The sequence below is a fragment of the Pan troglodytes genome, chromosome 16 (assembly GCF_028858775.2).
Source record: "Pan troglodytes isolate AG18354 chromosome 16, NHGRI_mPanTro3-v2.0_pri, whole genome shotgun sequence".
NCBI classification, from domain to species: Eukaryota; Metazoa; Chordata; class Mammalia; order Primates; family Hominidae; genus Pan; species Pan troglodytes.
Window position 1 is genome coordinate 64,161,157 of NC_072414.2, and position 19,015 is coordinate 64,180,171.

The 19,015-nt window shown below is 52.1% G+C and overlaps 1 protein-coding gene across 5 annotated transcripts in view; it reads right to left on the reverse strand.

The window, feature by feature from the left end:
- GRAMD2A (GRAM domain containing 2A) overlaps window positions 1–19,015 on the reverse strand; it is a 38,014-nt gene continuing 18,999 nt past the window's right edge. The window contains exons 1-12 of one of the 5 annotated variants that reach the window (XM_063795233.1): window positions 13,609–18,887; window positions 10,038–10,130; window positions 9,130–9,187; window positions 8,682–8,757; window positions 7,926–8,029; window positions 7,184–7,282; window positions 6,822–6,893; window positions 5,529–5,585; window positions 3,799–3,943; window positions 3,452–3,662; window positions 2,459–2,563; window positions 1–2,198 (exon numbers count right to left, since the gene is read on the reverse strand). In XM_063795233.1, the coding sequence (XP_063651303.1) occupies window positions 2,195–2,198; window positions 2,459–2,563; window positions 3,452–3,662; window positions 3,799–3,943; window positions 5,529–5,585; window positions 6,822–6,893; window positions 7,184–7,282; window positions 7,926–8,029; window positions 8,682–8,757; window positions 9,130–9,187; window positions 10,038–10,130; window positions 13,609–13,643 (1,059 nt within the window). In that variant the 5' untranslated portion in view covers window positions 13,644–18,887 and the 3' untranslated portion in view covers window positions 1–2,194. The other 4 variants (XM_016927113.3, XM_016927112.3, XM_016927116.3 and 1 more) reach the window with 4 other exon arrangements.

Below are 19,015 nucleotides of genomic sequence, written 5' to 3' on the forward strand. Positions count from 1 at the left end.
TACACCAGAAAAATCAAGTTTTTTATTTTAAAATATTTTCAAAGGCTAAGGCCATAGCAAAACAACCCAAGGGTGGTTGAATCAAACTCAGGGAATTAGAGGAGCATCAGCCAATGCAAGCAGGTCTATATAAAATACACATCATTTATAAATGCACATAGCAGAAAGCACAGTGGCCCCAGAGGACCAGGCAGGGGGACAACAGGGAGAAACAGAGCACCATCTGGAAGGACAGGCACACCCGCAACACTCAAAGCCCTGGGCCCCAAGTGCACCTCCAAAGTCACCTACGCTGCAGCATGGCTCTTGCCCTTTCTGAGCCTGGGTATAGCTGAAGACCAAGTTCGCCAGCATCTTGGCACATCCACCTATAACTGGCACCTCTCATGGCCTCTGACAACCAAGCAAGGCTCAGAGAATGGATTTTTATCTGTCTTTCAGCAAGGACCAGGGAGAAGTGCTGAAGCAAGAAGGGTTATTTTCCTAAAAAAAAAGACGGATGAAAGGGTGAAAGGGGCTGGTTCCAAAAAAAAAAAAAGGATGACCATTCATGGAACAGTGAGTTTCACCTGAGACATACAGATTTGGTGCAAGCAACACAAAAGGCCAGGCTCTAAATTTCATCCTAAAAACTGGGATGGGGAGAGCATGAAGAGACCACTTACCGGTAGTCCCTCCAGTTCTCATTTGGGTTTGTCATAAACAGGACAGACAGTCGTCTGCTCCACAATAAATAATTTCCACCTGGATTTCATTCCCTGATTAATCTCTCAGTGTCTGAAGAGGGGAAAACAGTGGCTGCTTCTGACACCGCCCACCCCATCACCAGCAACTTTCCCTGATACTTCTGGCCTCCTCACTAAGGCCCTTCCAGAACCTCCAAAGCCACTATCTTAGCAGATGGGAGTCCCAGGGCGATGAGGCCAGAGTTGTGGGACACAGAGAAGAAGAGAAGGCCTTGATAGAGGAAGAGGAATATCCAAGGCAAAGCCACCACCACGTCCAACCTCCTCATCCTCTACCTTTCCTGTCCCCAGAGGTATGAGATAGACCCCCTGGCCTGGTTCCTGCACTGTGCTAGGCCCACAGTGGACACTTCCACCTTAATGGAGAATAGGCCCCATGGAGTGGAGGTCCCTCCTCCATGGCCTGCAACCCAATGACTATGGGGGTGACACAAGTGACCTCTGCCCTGTGATGGCTCAACACCATCACACGCACCTGTCCAGACAAGCCCCCCTCAACGGGCTGCTGTTGGCCATGCCTGAGATGCGGGCAGGCAGGCAGAGAGTGGACAGCAAGACCTCAGATCCAAGCCTCCACCCTTCCCTTCCCTATTTCCAGGGCTTGGGACACCTTAGAAATGTTTGAACACACAAGGGCAAAACCCAGTACCAGGTCTGTGACCACAGTGATCAAAGGCCCTGCTCCACCTGTCTCACCGGAAAGTGACAGCTGAGGACACAGAATTCGGGTACCTCTGTTCTTCACAGCCACTGCCACCATCTCTGCCGTGGGCAGCATCTCCCCATAATGCAGCCAGCCACCTCATGAGGGGCCGGCACAGAGCCCTGGCCCAGAGCATGGAAATTCATCTCTGGCTGGAATCCTGGCCATGAGCCCTCCCTCTGCATTCACAGATTCTCAGCAGGCCCCTGCCCAAGCCTGACAGGTGCCTGGCTGCCCGCAGAGAAGCCCTGTGGGAACACAGAGTGTTGGGAGGGAGCAGAGCCCACATGGGTGGTTTGTGTTCTGACCTCTGACCCCACCATAGGAGTGAGCTGTGTGGCAGAGCCACATTCCAAATGCGAAAGCATGGCCTCTGTCCCTTGAGGTGGCCTCCAGTGTTCTGCCTGTGTGCCAGAACTGTTTCCAAGGACCCAGTTTGTTTGTTTGTTTGTTTTCTCTAAGTGTTTGCTGAAGCTTTGTGTACAGAATTCCTCAGTTGGTTCCAAAAAATCTGGCTTTTTGCTTGAGTCCAAAAATTGTAGAAGCCAGTTACTTTGTAAACACGTACTTCAGATCTCTCATAGAGGGAAGAGAAGAGCTGCGGGGAGGAGGAGGGATCTGGAATATTTTCCTTCATAGGCAGTCTTAGCACAGCAGCAGCATAAACCACAGGGATCATTGGTGGAGACTTAGCACCCAGAACATTCTTCTTGGAGAAGGAATGGGGACAAAGGCCAAGTGGCTGTTACCTGCACACAGGAAAGATGTCCACATCAGGAAAAGGGCCCAGAATGCAGACGGACGTGGGCAGAAGGGCCAGTGATAACTTTACTTCCCTCAAGAGTGGGCCAGGGTGGGACTGGTATACCCTGCATGCTGCCCAACCTTGCTTAGGGTCAGAAGCCAGCTCAAAACAGGACCAAGTCCAGCCAGCCAGCCTGGCCTGAGGTTCTTGGCTCCTGTCCTCAACCCTCAATATCAAAGGCATTAGAAAGAGAAAAGGCCTCACCTGTGCCCAGGGACTGGGCCGTCCCAACTCAAGGAGCATAACTGCTGCTCTAGCCGAGAAATACGGAACGCCAGGTAGGATGAGGACATGACCAGGAAGCAGATCCTGAAGAAAGGGGCAATACGGAGTTAAATATTTCTTCCACAGAAAGAGCATTTCTGGAAGTTCACCGGAAATAGTGGGGACCAAGCTACCCCTGCAGTTGGAAGAATTAAAGAGCCCTTTGTCCTGCAGCCAGTTCAGGCCTCAGCATCTTTCTTCCCAGACACCATGTAGGGGTCTTCAGACTTCTCCCCATGGAAGTGTCCTTACAGCCCAGCTAGAGCTCTGGGCCCTTCAGCTGAGCTCTGGGGGGAGCTCTGGCCAGACAGCCAGATCAGTCATCCTACCCTCCCTCTCACCAGCCATGGTGGTCCTTCCTGTGCCTCCTCTGGGAGGTCATGATGATGACCCCCTAGGCGGTGGGCCCATTCCCCCAGCAGGTGCTGATGTTGATGGTCAAAACCCGGCCAGCCAAGCCAGAGGAGGCTGATGAGCTAAGGTGAGGGAAAGCAGGGGCTGGCTGTTCATGTCACTTCCCACGATGCTCCCTGCTCTACTGGTCCTTAGACAGAGGTAGAGACAAGTCAGGGGTTCCCGAAGCTGCCCTAGTGGTGGGCAGTGGCGAGGCCAAGCTTTTCCTCTCTCTCTCCAATTTTCCTGGCCCTCCTTCTCCCAAATCCTTTTCCTCTTCTCAACATCTCCATATCCTGCCCCTCTCCACCAAATAGTCTTAACCCTAAATTACAGGGTTTCAAGAATAAAAACTGGAGATCCTTTCTCTTGCTACAGAAGGGCGTGCCACATGGCCTTCAGATACCACCCAAGAGCTTGAATTTGACTCAGAAACTTCCCCCTGGTTCTGAATAGTGAATTCCCCACACTCCAAGGCCCTTGTTCCAAGCACCTAGACATGCAGGTGGGTCTGTCCCCCTCCCCAGTATAGTCACTTACAGCACAAAGAAGACCTTGAGGAGCCGGTAATCCCAGAGCCTCAGCTCCCCAGTGCTCCTGGGCTCCTCCTCCAGCTCATCCTCCTCATAGACAGCATTCTTTGCAGTGGGAGAGCAGTTCGGCATCTTCTTAGGGCAGGCAGGACCCCAGCCTGGCATGGGCCATGCCCACCTCCCACCATTTTCTGAAGCTACTTGGGCTCTTGACTTTTCTTTATGGATTGGGAGAAAAAAAAAATCAGCTCTCAGAAGCCCTGCTGGCTGTGGTGAGCCCTTTTTATGGAACTGGGAAGACAGAAAGTCTGGCCTTTGCAAGTAGTTGCCATGGACAAGCCCTCCCGAACTTACCAGACATTGGAGGCTTCCTGGAGGGGAAGAAACTGTCTGTGGAGTCCACGGATGATGGAGGGACACAAGGGATGTTGTCTGGGAGAGACAGGGACCTGGAGGAAGGGCATACCTTTCTCCACTTCATCTCAGGGATGAGGACTTCCTGCAGTAAGACAGGAGAAGCTATCTTACCTTGTGATCTCACTTGCCCTAAGGAGCCCACACCAGGTTTATCAGAGTTTTCTCCAGATATTACCAAATATAGATGCCTAGCCAGGGATGGAAGCAGGTACAAGCGAGGAGGGCAGTTGCTATAGCAACCATATGCCTCTCCTCTCTGCTCCCTTGCTGTGACTAGCTATTCTGCCAGCAAACGATGTCTTTGAACACTGCTAGTGTAGAACCACAGTGGGATCTTAGATGTGAGCCAACCCAGATACATGCTCAGATCTGAGGCCAAGAAAGCTCGGCACAACATGTCTTAGGTAGGATAAGTTCCGGCTCCTATCCCAAGCCCTAACCTTGGCAGGGAGGACTTAGGGTCCCCATCCACAAAAATGGGAACTTCACCTTCTATCCGGCACATGGTATTATGCATATCACATGCTTGGCTAAACACTAATAGTTACTAAAGGAGCCTTCAAACACCCCAGGGTCATTTCTACGCCATCCCTGCCCTAGAAACTCAGTTCTGCCTACCCAGGGCCCCAGCTGCCAAAGGAAACTTCTGGAACTTTGGCAAATCTAAAATAAGTCTGTCTGGGTTCTTCAGGGATAGTCTTTGGAGTTCTTCCCTAGGGACATCTTTTATTTTTTATTTTTTTGACAGGGTCTCCCTCTGTTGCCCAGGCTGGAATACAGTGTTGTGATCTTGGCTCACTGCAGCCTTAACCTCCCAGGCTCAAGTGATCCTCCCATCTCAGCCTCCTGCGTAGCTGGGACTACAGTTACGTGCCAACATGCCCTGCTAATTTTTGTATTTTTATTGAGACAGGGTCTCACTATGTTGCCCAGGCCAATCTCGAACTCCTGGGCTCAAGCCATTCTCCTGCTTTGGCCTCCCAAAGTGCTGGGATTACAGGCGTGAGCCACCACACTCGGCTCCCAGGGTCATCTTTATCCCCTTGAAGGCCCTCTTGACTCAGCTGAAGAAAAGAGGATGGGCCACTGGTCCTGCATCTGTACAGGTGTGCAGCCTGTACAGATGTTTTGGTGCTTGGACTTCTGTTCTACTCAGAAAGTCAGCCTATCGGCTGGGCACGGTGGCTCACGCCTATAATCCCAGCACTTTGGGAGGCGGAGGCCAGTGGATCACTTGAGGCCATGAGTTCGAGATCAGCTTGGCCAACGTGGTGAAACCCCATCTCTACTAAAAATACAAAAATTAGCTGAGTGTGATGGCAAGTGTCTGTAATCCCAGCTACTTGGGAGGGTGAGGCAGGAGAATCACTTGAACCCAGCAGGTGGAAATTGCAGTGAGATGAGATGGTGCCACTGCACTGCAGCATGGGCAACATAGCAAGACTCTGTCATCCAAAAAAGAAAGAAAAGAAAGCCTATCTGCTGAGGCCCTGGTGGCTCTGCATTATGGTGTGGCAGGTTTAGGAGATGCCCTGGCATAGCATGGCCACTGACTCTTGAGCCTGGTGCCCCAGTTCTGCATTGTGGGCCCCCCTAGGAGGCCCAGAAGCCTCAGAGCTCCAGGCACTGTCAGTCCAGCAGTCTTTGCTCCCAGCTTCAGCTCTCACCAGAGACTCAGGTTCCCCTGAAAATTCTCTTACACTCAGACTCTTCTTGCTGGAAGGCTGAGGAGGAAAGGGAACAGCAGTCACTTGTCCATCTGGAACAGGCAAGGTCAGGCAGGGGGAAGCATCAGCCCTCTCCAAGAGAGCTTTACCTCCAAATAAGCCACTTTGTGTCAGGTGAAGCCCAGCTCCCAGAGTCTATAGGGGGCCCCCTATTTAATGCTGGAGCAGAGAGGCAAACCCCAGGAAACTTACTCTCCCACCTGCTGCCCCACCCCTCCCCTCTTCCTCACCATAGGCAGAGAGAGTCATAGGGCATGTTGGGGAGCAGCTATGCGCTCCTATCTGTGCATTAAGGAAGCACAAGTGAGGGCCTGGACATAGAGACGGTCCCTGACCTACGATGGTTCCACTTAGGATTTTTCAACTTTATGGTGGTGCAAAAGTGATAGGCTTTCTGTAGAAACTGTACTTCAAGTACCTATACAGCCATTCCAGTTTTTGGTTTTTGTTTTTGGTTTTTTGTTTTGTTTTGTTTTGTTTTTTTTGAGATGGAGTCTTGCTCTTGTCACCCAGGCTGGAGGGCAATGGTGCAATCTTGGCTCACTACAACCTCCTCCTCCCGGGTTCAAGTGATTCTCCTGCCTCATCCTCCCAAGTAGCTGGGATTACAGGTGCCTGCCACCACACCCAGCTAATTTTTGTATTTTTAGTAAAGACAGGGTTTCACTACGTTGGCCAGGCTGGTCTCGAACTCTTGACCTCAGGCGATCCACCTGCCTCGGCCTCCCAAAGTGCTGGGACCATACAGCCATTCTGTTTTTCACATTCAGTACAGGATTCAATAAGTTATATAAGATGTTCCACACTTTATTATAAAACAGGCTTTGCCTGAGATGATTTTGCCCAGCTCTAGGCTAATGAAAGCATTCTGAGATGTTTAAGGGAGGTGAGGCTAAGCTACGATGTTCCATAGGTGATGTGTACCTCTATTAAACACATTTTTGACTTACGATATTTTCAACTTTTGATGGGTTCATGGGACATAAGCCCATGAACAAGGAGCATCTGTATATGGGGACACACAGGGGCCCACTGGCCTCAAAGACATGCTTGCAAGCATAGACACACAATCCAAGTACTGTCTCTTGTACATTGAGCCTGAGCCTTTAACTCCCCTCTCCCTGCCCTGTTCCCTGTGCTGGAGAGATGGGCGACCTCCCCCAACACCCTTGTGCAAGACCTGCATCCAGGCCTGAGCGACTTCCCTGGCCTTCCTGCTCCCAAGCTCCATACCTGTAGGTGGGTGCAGACTCTCCTCAGCAGGTCATATACACTGTCCCGGGAGAGCAGTGACACAAAGATATACTGGGACATGGAAAGAAAACAGACAGGGGTAGGGTGAGATGAGACTCCTTGCTGTGCCAGCCAGCCCCCTTGTGGATTGGGCACAGGCCCACAGGGGTATCAGGCCGTGAGAGCCAACAGAAGCTCTGCCTAGGAACTTCTCTTCCAGCTTGTTGTACGGCCTGAAATACGTACTGGAGAGCTGCAGGGTGGGGTGAAATAAAGACCTGGGAATGTGCCCGAGTCAGACTGTAGGCTGTCAGGGCTGGGAGCGGGAGATTGACAAGGGAGCATGGGCCCAGTGCACTGACCTTCTGGCTGGTGTTGGTGGTGATGGCCAGTCCATTGGGAAGGAGCCGTGCCATCTTGTGTTTTTTGATCATTTGCACAGACACCACAGGAATGACCACCTGAGAGGGAGAGGGATGCTTCTCTCAGGACTAACCCCCAAGGACGTGGTCCCTTTGCTCCCTGCCTAGGGACCCAGCTGTGAGCCCAGCATGGCCACCATGGAGAAGCCTGGCCCCATGTGGGGAAGTCTCTGAACCTTCTACCTTTTCATCCAGGCTCCCCTTCCAGTTGTCCCTGCCACCCTGCCCCAGCCTTGGCAGGATGTGTCACTCTTGGCTGTCACGTAGGTATGATCCCTGTTTTCCAGGAGGCCAAGGATGGTGGCTCTGGTAAATCTCATACTCTAGTAATGGAGCTCCCTAGGCTACTTCTTGGCCACAGCTAGGGCTCCTCCTAAATGTGATATCCCACTCTGATTCTCAAAGCATTTCTGAAATACCCAGAGGCAGAATGATTTGGCTGTGAACTGTTCAGGCCAGCTCAGGCCAGATGTGGGGTCCAGATTGGGCCCCTGTTTTTGAAGGGGCAGGACTACTTTCCTGGACACTGGATGGGATGCCTTGAAGCTGCGCATCCAACCAGCAAGGGGCTTCACCCGGGGCCCAGCACACAGAGAGATAGGCATGACTTTGAGGCATGCCCGTGGGGCAGGAGGCTGGCTCCCCTCACAGGGTCATGGCAGCCCTCACCACTCATTACTACCTTGACATCCTTGCCAAAGAGGCTGGCATGGAAGCAGAGCCAGTTGGGGGAGATGTAGAGCCGGCCCTGGAGGAGGAGGTCCCTCTGGAGGGCACAGGAACACACTAGGATGTCACAGGAGAGAAAATGGCCATAAGCAAGGTCAGCCCAGGAAGCCCCAGGACCTGGGTCCTCACGCTCTGGAGTCCAGAGTCCAGCCTCAGGACCTGTCTTCCTCAGACTCCCCCTTCCCCACCGCAGGCCCCAAACCCCAAACAGTCCATTCCCCAGCATCGAAGCGTCCTTCTCCTGACTGCTCCTCCACTCCACCAGCCTGCTGGATGTTTCTTCCTTCTCCACCCTTGCTCCAGAGGGTCCAGGCAAGTTCCTGCCCTGATCTCCAAGCCTGCATTCTCACAACCTCAGGCAGAAACCCTGACCTTTCCCTGCTCTGCTCTGCCCCAAGGGCCTTGATTGTGCAAATGCCCCCACCTGCTCAGTGAGAGGCCAGAGCAGGTAAGAAGTCACCAGTAAGAGCAGGACACAAGATTCCAAAGCCCTGACGTTTCCCCAAGAAAACCTTCAAAAATGCAATGCTATGTCCAAACCAGCCCAGTCTTCTCACCAGCCCAGTCTTCTCACATTCTAGGGGAGTGGTCCACATCTAAAGGACAGCCAGTTCCCATTTCTAAGTCGTGCTTTGGAGGCTCCAGAGCAGAGGCCCCTGGCCCCAGGCACTCTGGATGCCTAACCAGCTATACCAGGGAGACAGCTCACCTTTGAGAACCACTTCCTCCAAGGGAACATCCTTAAACAGCTTGTGGTATTGCTGGTTGTATTTATTCAGTGTTATCTGCAAACACACAGGCTGCGTCTGAGAAGCCCTGGGAGATGAGATCGCCAAAGGGGCCCTGCTCCAGCCAACAGGAAATGCCACAGCCCCCCGGCCCATGCTGGGGACTTAGCATGAGGCAGCTAGTAAGCAGCCAGTGAGTATGGAGGGCTGTGTGCCAAGCACAGCTTGTCTCCTGGTGCTGCTAGGTCCTGACAGGCAGCTTGTACTAGCAGAGGGGGACACACTACTCCCACCCAGGAAGGGATACACACTCAGGTCTCCTGATTTCCTGATGACAGGCCTGGTGGCCAAGGAGCCAAAAGTCACTGAATTCTGGCAGCCCAGGACCCCTTCCTGGGTGAATAGTGAGAAGTCAGCCTCCAGACTTACCCCTTCTCGGCCACACTTCTTTATCTCTTCACCCTTCAAGCCTTCTGGCCAGTGCAGACTGCAAAGGAGACATTCCATTTCGGGAACAAGGAACCCCAGTCCTGCCCATGCGTCCTCAGTGCCAATTCTGCCCTGGCCTTGAGCCAGAAGCTTGAGGCAGAGATCAGAGACTAGGACCCTTCTCTAGGGGACACAGCAAAATGACAAGTACAGCGAGCACACAGCTAAACTATACAGCTCATCCCTGGGGGAGGGCACTGCGGGAGGTAGGGAGGGGTCGCCAAGGGCCCACCTTCCCCAGTGCGGGTGAGCAGCATCTCCTGGAGGTGCGCCTGGTCTCCCAGAGATGCTGAGGAGCTTCCCACCTGGGTGTCAAAGACCCTGTCCCATTTCTCTGGCCAAGGGGTAAGCAGGGGAGCAGGCAGTGCTGGAATAGGGACAGTTTGGGGTGTGGGTGAGGTGAAGGTGTCAGACTCACAGCGCCGGGGCCTGGCCACAGGCCATGATGCCAGCAGGACTGCCCTCCCTGCCACCTCCTTCCTGTGGCCTGAGCTCTGCTGCGGGGAGCTTGGCACAGACTCACCTGACCTGGCTGAGGCTACCACACTGGGAGAGGGGGATGGCACTGAGAAAAAAAGGTAAACCTTTGCCTTGGCCAGGTTGGCCCAGAGCACAGGTGAGCAGGGAGGAGGCCGGAAACCCGAGAAGCATGGACTCTGCTAGGTCCCAGTGCACTGGGACAGTCCTGAGGGGCGGAAGGAAGAAGCCTGGGGCAGCTTGTGCCTGACCTCACAGACCTGCAAAGGGGCCCCGGCTCTGCCTTGAGGTCCTCTTACAAACAGGTCACTTCCTGGGGGCTTCCCACCCTCTAGTCTGTGTGTATCTCTGACTGGGAAAGGGGTCCTCACCTGTAGTCCGGGGGCTCCTCAACTCTGTCTGGTTTCTCTTTGCAGGACACAGGACTGTTCAGAGAAGCTGTCTTTCCGTGCATTTGTTGGTTGCTAGGGAAAAACAGGCCCATATCAGGAAGGGGACTTCATGAGGACACCTTTCCCTAACAGCCCCACCATGCCCATGGCCGCTGCCTCTGTCCCCCACCCAAGACTGGCCCTGATATTGAGGGTGACACTGAAAATGTCACAGTTCAGAGGCAGCAGCGCAGGCAGAGGTTCTGGGATGGCTGACGGAGTAGGCGGGTCTCACACAGCGTCTTTCCCGAAAGCCAGAAGTTCTGCTTATGCCTAGGCTGGGAGGAAAATCAACCTGTCTACCTCATCTCCAGTGCCAGGCAGCTCGTAGGCCAGGCTGGGTGAGGCCTCTAGCCCCACCTTTGAGGAGGCACACTGAGAGGGAGGACCCTGAGACTCGCTTATGCCGAGAACAAAAGTGTCCAAAGTACCCGCGCAGCATGACTGTAAACCATCAGGTTCCGGGAAAGTAGGCTGAGCACAGGAGGCCTTATCAAAGCTCAGGAGCTGATGCGCTGAAGGTGTGGGAGGTGGACGCCCATCAGCCTACAGGTGAGTGTGGCCAGGAGGGGAGGAGCCGTCTTATACCAGGAAGTGGCCTCAGCCACCTCGGACAGTCAGGCCAGCTTGATGATGAGAGCCAAACCATCTAAAAAATGTCCCTGAGGGACAGCGTAGGAGGGAACAGATCCTCTCTCCCTGGGCAGGTCGGGCTCTCCAATGGCCTTTGAGTTCCTGCCTCCACTAATCGCTCCAAAGAATCATTACCCTGTTCCTGCTCCTCCAGGCTACACATCAATAAAGCCTGAGCCGTCAAACCAGCCCCAACCAAGTGGGCCCAGGGGCTGACCAAGAAAGAGATGGTGGCCAAGAAGCAGGGCCATGCTGGGGCAGTGTGGTGGTCAGGAACAGGTAACAAGGTCGCGTGCAGTGGTCCTGCTGCGGATTAGGAGCTGGAGCCTGGAACCTACAAATCTCAATGCTCAGTCACCCTCCGCTCTGTGACTGAGGCCAGCCAAAGTTCTCTTCGTCAAGAACAGAGTTTTCGCCTCAGCCCAAGATCTGCCAGGACCCTCAGAGATTGATTCAGCCTCACCCGCTCCCACCATACCATTGTACAGATTACGAAACTGAGACCTGCCAAGGGACAGGCTGTGTCCGGTCCTACAGTGAACAGCCAGTGACCTCACCCACAAAATCAGCCCAGCCATGGCCATGTGGCCTGGTTACCTCTGTCCTCAACCTTAGAGAGGATTTTGCCACACATATCAACATATACCTACAACAGTCTTGTGAAGTGACAGATTTTGCTAGAGATTTGACTCTCAAAGTTGATTTCTGGATATATTTGGTTCTATCATGTCACATTTCACAGAGGTTTTTTTTTCCCCCTTGATTTTTAAAGATTATAGAAAATATGAAAAATATATATAAGATCAAAATCACCTAAAGATTCCCCAAAAATCACCCAAAGAAAAAATGTATGATAAACATATAACCTATGTAAATGGTTATATAATCTATAATTTGTATACCCTACTTCTGTGGCTTAACCTGATTTCATGAGAAATTTCCCATGTCACTCACTGTCCATTCCTAGGATAGATTCTCAGAAGTGAAATTAGTGGATTGAGAATGAACAGATGCTGTTCCAGTTAACCCAGCCATCAGCACGATATGAAGGTGCCTGTTTCCCCATATTCATGCCCTTCTCTGGATATTGTCTCTCGCTCACCTTTGCAAATCTGATAGGTGAAAATACGTTGTCTTCATTTGTATTTCTGCTTACTGGTAGGTTGAACAGTTTTTTCCAAATAATTATTAACCACTGGAATTTCATTGTCTTATAGACAATTCACAGGTGAAATTCTTTCTTCATTTGTATTGAAGTTCTTTCCTCATTTGTATAAATTTTTTCTGGCTTTTTTATTTTTTATTTTTTGAGATGGAGTCTCTCTCTGTCGCCCAGGCTGGAGTCCAGTGGCGTGATCTTGGCTCACTGAAACCTCCGCCTCCTGGGTTCCAGCAATTCTCCTGCCTCAGCCTCCCAAGTAGCTGGGACTACAGGCGTGTGTCACTGTGCCTAATTTTTGTATTTTTTAGTAGAGACGGGGTTTCACCATATTGGCCAAGCTAGTCTCGAACTCCTGACCTTATAATCCCCCTGCCTTGGCCTCCCAGAGTGCTGGGATTACAGGCATGAGCCACCACGCCCGGCCTTTTTTTTTTTTTTTTTTTTTTTGAGACAGGGTTTCACTCTGTCGCCCAGGCTACAGTACAGTGGCGCAATCTTGGTTCACTGCAGCCTCAACCTCCCGAGCTCATGTGATCCTCCCACCTCAGCTTCCCAAGTAGCTGGGACTACAGGAATGCGCCACCATGCCAGGCTAAGGTTTTCATTTTTTTTGTAGACAGCAGGGGTCTCACTGTGTTGTCCAGGCTGGTCCTAAACTCCTGAGCTCAATCGTCCCACCTCAGCTTCCCAAAGTGCTGGGATTACAGGTGTGAGCCACCATGCCTAGCCTTTTTTTTTTTTTTTTGGAGACAGAGTCTTGCTCTGTCACCCAAGCTGGAGTGCAGTGGTGTGATCTCAGCTCACTGCAACCTCTGCCTCCCAGGTTCAAGTGATTCTCATGCCTCAGCCTCCCGAGTAGCTGGGATTACAGGTACCTGCCATCACAGCTGGCTAATTTATTTATATATATATAAATTTTTTAGTAGAGATGGGGTTTCATCATGTTGACCAGTCTGGTCTTGAACTCCTGATCTCAGGTGATTCACCTGCCTTGGCCTCTCCAAAGTGCTGGGATTACAGGTGTGAGCCACCATGCCTGGCCTGTAAATTCTTTATTGAGAATGTTAATCCTTAGTTTATCATTTTTGTGATGTTTTCCCCAGTTTGTCGTTTCTCTTTTGTCTGTGGTATTTCTGCTGTGCCTGTGTGTAATTACTGCATGGGAGATTCCATCTATTTCTTCCATGTATGTTTCTCACTTGGTCTCAGTCCTCTCACAGGACAGGCCTGGGGGGAGTAGCATATGCAAGTCAGACCACTGAGCCATTACAGCATGAGCCTGGCAGTGAATCCATGGGGCCACCAGGGAAAAATTCTGTGGGCTCAGCTCTGAAGAACCTGCATCCCAGACTGAAGGATGGATGAGGGATAGAACGGGATGACAATGGGAAGGAGCTTGGACAGTGCTTTCAGAGGCAGGGAGCCTGTTGCTTGAGAATGTGACTCAAATTGTCAGGACTGCAGGAGCTCAGAGGATGCACAGATCCCTGGGAACTGAAATACAGTGGGGTTCCTAGAGAAAAGGAAGCTGAGCCTTAGAAACTGGGTATAATTATAATCTTGCATGGATTATCTAATCTTGCATAGATAACCATGTCTTTGCATGGATTCTAAACCAAACACATCCTTAGGTTCAAATGTGACTGTCTCAGGGAGAGAAGCCTTCCCTCAGCCCTCCCCCAGCCTAGGTGAGTAGTCCCTGCTTCAGATACTCACTCACAGCACCCTGATCGGAAGTCTCTGCTCAGCATCTGTCACACTGTGTCTGTGTGCCATGACTGTGCATCTCCGGGGGCTCACAGACTCTGCCTGGTCCTTCATTGAATCCCCTGAGTCCAGTGCTGAGCATGCAGCAGGCGCTCACGACAACTCCGGGGAGGAGCTTTCCTGCCTTCAGACCAGGCTCAGCCACCAAACCCGGCCAACTTTCAAGTCTCTTTAAATTAAAAGCCAACTCCTGGCCAGGTGTAGTGGCTTATGCCTGTAAGCCCAGCACTTTGGGAGGCTGAGGCAGGTGGATCACCCGAGGTCAGGAGTTCAAGACCAGCCTGGCCAACATGGTGAAACCCCATCTCTACTAAAAATATATAAATTAGCTGGGCATGGTGGCGGGCACCTGTAATCCCAGCTACTCAAGGGGCTGAGGCAGCAAAATCGCTTGAACCCGGGAGGTGGAGGTTTCAGTGAGCCGAGATCACACCATTGCACTCCAGTCCAGCCTGGGCGACAAGAGTGAAATTCTGTCTTAAAAAAAAAAAAAAAAGCCAACTCCTTTACACATGATCAAGAGGATGGTTGCAAGCCATTCCTTTCTGTTTGCCCACTGAAGCCAGTTCCTCCTGTCTCTCTGCTGATAATGCTCTTGGCTCAGAGACCCTGCCTATGGCCAAAATGAGTAAACCTGCCACGCTCTCAAAACGATCTTCAGTTCACTTTCCACTCAATAGTGGTGTCTTCTCCCCTGTAGTGTTTATTTTGACGAATGAAAATAAAAAAATGGGAGTAGTGCCAACTGAAGAAGTACAGGGCAGACTGGTCACTGAGCACTCACCAGCAGAACCAGTCAGGCAGGGGACACCCAGTGACCAGCTGGGCCCCAACCCAGAGGGCCAAGAAGGAGGCTTCAAGAGCACAGGGCTCAGCCTGGTCCCCCACCCTGCAGGCAGCCGCTGTAGACTCTACTCACAGACTTTTTCTTGCGCTAGGTGTTCATGCCCTGTGGGTTGTGAACCACATCTCTTCCCGCTCTGTCCCATCCAGTCCCGTCCCATCCCCATGCCCCAGCTGTGGAATTCATGTCAGGAGTCCTGGAAGCCATAAAAAACTACCTAATTTATGTCAGGAGAGGTATGGAGCAGGGGAGTGGCAGTGTTTTGACATTAAAGGAGGTACAAAAGATTGGAAATCCTCCGATGAGGCCCTTCCCCTGGCTGAGCATGGTCTGAAGGCAGGAAGGCCCCTCCCTAGAGGGCACAGGAGGTGTCTGCCTGCTCTCCAGCCCCATGCAGCAAAAAATACTCCCTGAGCTTTTCACATCATGAGGCAGGTAGGGAGCTCCCCAGCCTGAGAAGCTGCCAGAGGGCAGGGATGGCACCAGCACAGGGAGATGTCAAGAATGGGGAGACAGGGCAGGAGAGGAGGGGGCAGTGAGTGGGAGCCCAGATACACAGGAGTCTAGGGGCCTCGTGGTGCACCTGACACAGGCACTCTGCTCTGCACACCTCCCCCAGGCTCCAAATACCCACACCAGGCAGTCACTCCCAAGTCTACCTCTGTAACCTTGACACCCACACCCTCCCGAGCTTCACACCCTGCCATCCAGACGTGTCCATGCATGTAATCTCAGTAGCGGCCCCCCAAACCCGCTTCCTCCTTGGCATCCAATGTCTGTGAAAGGCTCTCATCTCCCCACAGTTACCCAGGCCAGAATACTCCACTCATTCTTCTCCTCACCTCCACAGCCAATCAAGCCCTCAGGTCCCCCCCGAGATAACCCATAAAACCATCTCTTTTCTCATTCCCACTACACCATGCAAGCCCAGGCCACAATCCTTTTCCCAGATGCTGGCAACAGCTCCCTGACCAAAACTGCCTCCGGCTGTGTGGGTACACACTGCCTCTCTCCCACATGCACACTGCCCAGAGGGCCAGCTGGGGCCCGGGTCTGATCCTGCCACTCTCCTGCTGATGCTCCTTCTTCACTTCCCGTCACTTCTTCAGCTGGCCTCCCAGACCTTCCTGCTTTCCAGCCTCATCGCCCGTCATTCCCTCCCCTGCAGTACAGCCCAGCACCTTCACTTCTATGCCACAGCAGCCCTTCACACCTGCGTGCTTTGCCTGCATACCTGCTTACCCTTCTCATGCTTATCTACCTGGGGAGTTCCGGTCATCCTTCAAGCCCCAGGTGAAACGTCACCACCTCTGTGAAGCCTTCCTCAGTTTCCCCCAGCAGAGGGGCTCATCCCTCTTCTGTGGTCCACTGTCGCTTCTTGCAGGCTGCTGCCCCAGCACTTACCACACCAGAGTGTGCTTGTCTGTTTACACATCTGTGTCCCCCAGTTGACTCTGAGCTCCAGCAAGGGCGTGTCCCGTACATCTCTGTATCCCCAGCATACAGCCAGCACCCAGTGTTTGCTGAATGAATGAAGGAGAGACAGGGAAAAAGAGATAACACCCCAAAAGGGAGAAGGAGAGGAAAAAGCAAGGCAGTAAGAGTGAGGGGGTGCAGAGAATGACACACCCAGAAGGAAAGGAGGGGACAGGCTGGACAGGAGCTGATGGGGTCCCCCACAGCAGGGCCCTTTCCTCCAGGAGCTCTGGTTCGGTACCTCAAGGCACTCAGCCCAGGGTGGCTGACTGATCAAAGAGGAACTCAGGTGGGAGGTAGGAGGCCCAAGCAAAGAATAAAGGGTCTGGGCAGGATAGGGTATTTGGGTGAAAGCACAGGCTGGGCCCCTCCTGTCTCCAGTGGGCTGCAGGCCCCTGGGCGGGCCATGCCCTGGCAACACTCCCCCAGCCTTCCCAGCCCTTCCTAACCACAGGGCAAACCTCCCTCCAGTACTCATCCAAGCCTCTGGCAGTGGCCAAGCCTGTGGCTGATGCTGAAGCACAAATCTCAGCCGGGCCTGCGTGGTCACAGGCAGGGCCTTCCCCACAGCTGGGGTGGGGTGGTCTCCTTGGGCATCTCCTCCTCCAAGGAGGTGACCGCACTCTCCCAAGCTGACTTCTTGTGGACCCTGTGGGTCCTGCCAACTCTTCTCAAGGCCAGGCCAAAGACAGCTCCACCCTTTTGTGCAGCCAGCCAGGACGCTCAGCCCCAGTGAGCTCCAAGCAGAGACCTGAAAACACCACTGTTCTCTTCCAAACAAAAACACATCATGGCAACAGGCCCCAACAGTACAAACCCAGAAACCAGGGAAATAGCCATCCAAGGACAGGAAGCTTCGTGGACATCTGTCCTGGATAAAACTTCGCAAACTGGGGCTCAATAGGCTGGACCTGGGACTCTTCCCCCCAGTGGCTGCTCCAGATCCCCCGACAAGGTCTCTTCACTCCACCCGCACTTCTCACTCAGCTCACCTCCTACTTCGGGGGAAAGGACACTCTCCTTTTAACTCTAAAGTGTAGCCGCTGGGTGCACATTAGAATCACCTGCGGTGCTTTTTTTTTTTTTTTTTTTTTTTAAGAGATGGAGTCTTGCTCTGTTGCCCAGGCTGGAACACAGTGGTGCAATCATAGCTCACCACAGCCTCAACTTCCTGGGGCTCAAGTGATCCTCCTGCCTAAGCCTCCCAAAGTAGGTGAAACTACAGGTGTATGCCACCATGCCCAGCTATTTTTTTTTAAATTTTTTTATAGAGATAAGGTCTTGCTCTGTTGCCCAGGCTGGTCCTGGCCTCAAGCAATTCTCCCACCTCGGCTTTCTAAAGTGCTCGGATTACAGGCATGAGCCACTGTGCTCAGCCTGCAGTCCTTTAAAAAAAAAAAAAAATGATGCCTGAGCTCTGTCTCAAACCAGTTAAATCAGAATATCTGGGAATAGCATTTAAATAACTATAGATTTCTTAAATTGTTGTTGAAGTATTATTTACATATAGAAAAGCACATGTTAAGTAAATGTACAATTCAATGCATTTCACAAACGAGTACACACCTGGGAACCAGGCCCCCAGAACTACCCGCTGCTTCCTCTAGTTTCACTGGCCACACCCTCCTGGCCATGGATAGCCATCATCCCGACTTCCAGCACCACAGAGTGCTTTTGCTGCTTTTGGGACTTTAAATGAACAGAATCATACCATACATACTCGTGTATGTGTCTGCTTTTACTCAGCAATGCGTTTGAAATATGGATAGACCACAATTTATTTATTCGTTTTACTACTGATGGACATTTAGGCAGTTTCCAGTTTTTGCCTCTTATGAAAGTGCTATGAAAATTCTAGTACCAGTCTTGTGCACGCAAGTATTCACTTCCGTGGGTAAACACTTAGGATTAGAAGCGCTAGGTCATAAGGCAGGTGTATGTTCAGCTTCTTTTTTTCTTTTTGAGACAGAGTCTCACTCTTTCACCCAGGTTGGAGGGCAGTGGCATAATCTCAGCTCACTGCAGCCTCGACCTCCCAGGTTCAAGAGATTCTCATGTCTCAGCCCCCTGAGTAGCTGGGATTACAGGCATGTGCCAACACGCCCAGCTAATTGTTGTATTTTTAGCAGAGACGGGGTTTCACCATGTTGGCCAGGCTGGTCTCGAACTCCTCACTTCAAGTGATCCACCCACCTCGGCCTCCCAAAGTGCTGGGATTATAGGCGTGAGCAACCGCAACTGGCCGGCTTTAGCTTTTAAAGGCTCCCAGGTGATTGTAAACCCCCAGCCAACTAAGAAACCATGGGAAGAATCCTGCCCCCACCCCTCCTTACTTTGTGGCTTCTCTCCAAGGCCAGTCCGCCTGCCTGGGCTCTGAAACTGGGGTCCTGACCCTCCTGAGCCTTCTTCACCCTGGCCCTCTTGAGTTTCAGGAACTTCCTTGGCAAGGCAGGGAACCCCACTGTCAGTAAGATTTCCTTCATCTGTTTAAGGCCTGGGGGCCCATTTCCTAGGTTGTACCACAGAAGTCACAAGACCAGCTTTTCCAGGTGGCAGAGGCCGGCTCTGAACCACACTGTGTCCTTCCCGAGAGACTCCCTATGTGCTCTCAGGGCCACAGTCCTCACACACAGTCAGAAACTGGGTGACAAGACCTTTCCTGATGGCAAACTAGGATTCTGTGGAGAGAGGCAGGCTTATTATCATCAATGTGCTGAAACGTGAAGATAAAAGGTAATTTCCTTCTTTTGCAAAAATAATGTCATTATTGCTGTCTTGCACTTTCTTTTTTTTTTTTTTTTTTTTGAGATGGAGTCTCGCTCCGTCGCCCAGGCTGGAGTGCAGTGGCGCAATCTCGGCTCACTGCCAGCTCTGCCTCTGGGTTCGTGCCGTTCTCCTGCCTCAGCCTCCGGAGTAGCTGGGACTACAGGCACCCGCCACCACGCCCGGCTAATTTTTTGTATTTTTAGTAGAGATGGGGTTTCACCGTGTTAGCCAGGATGGTCTTGATCTCCTGACCTTGTGATCCGCCTGCCT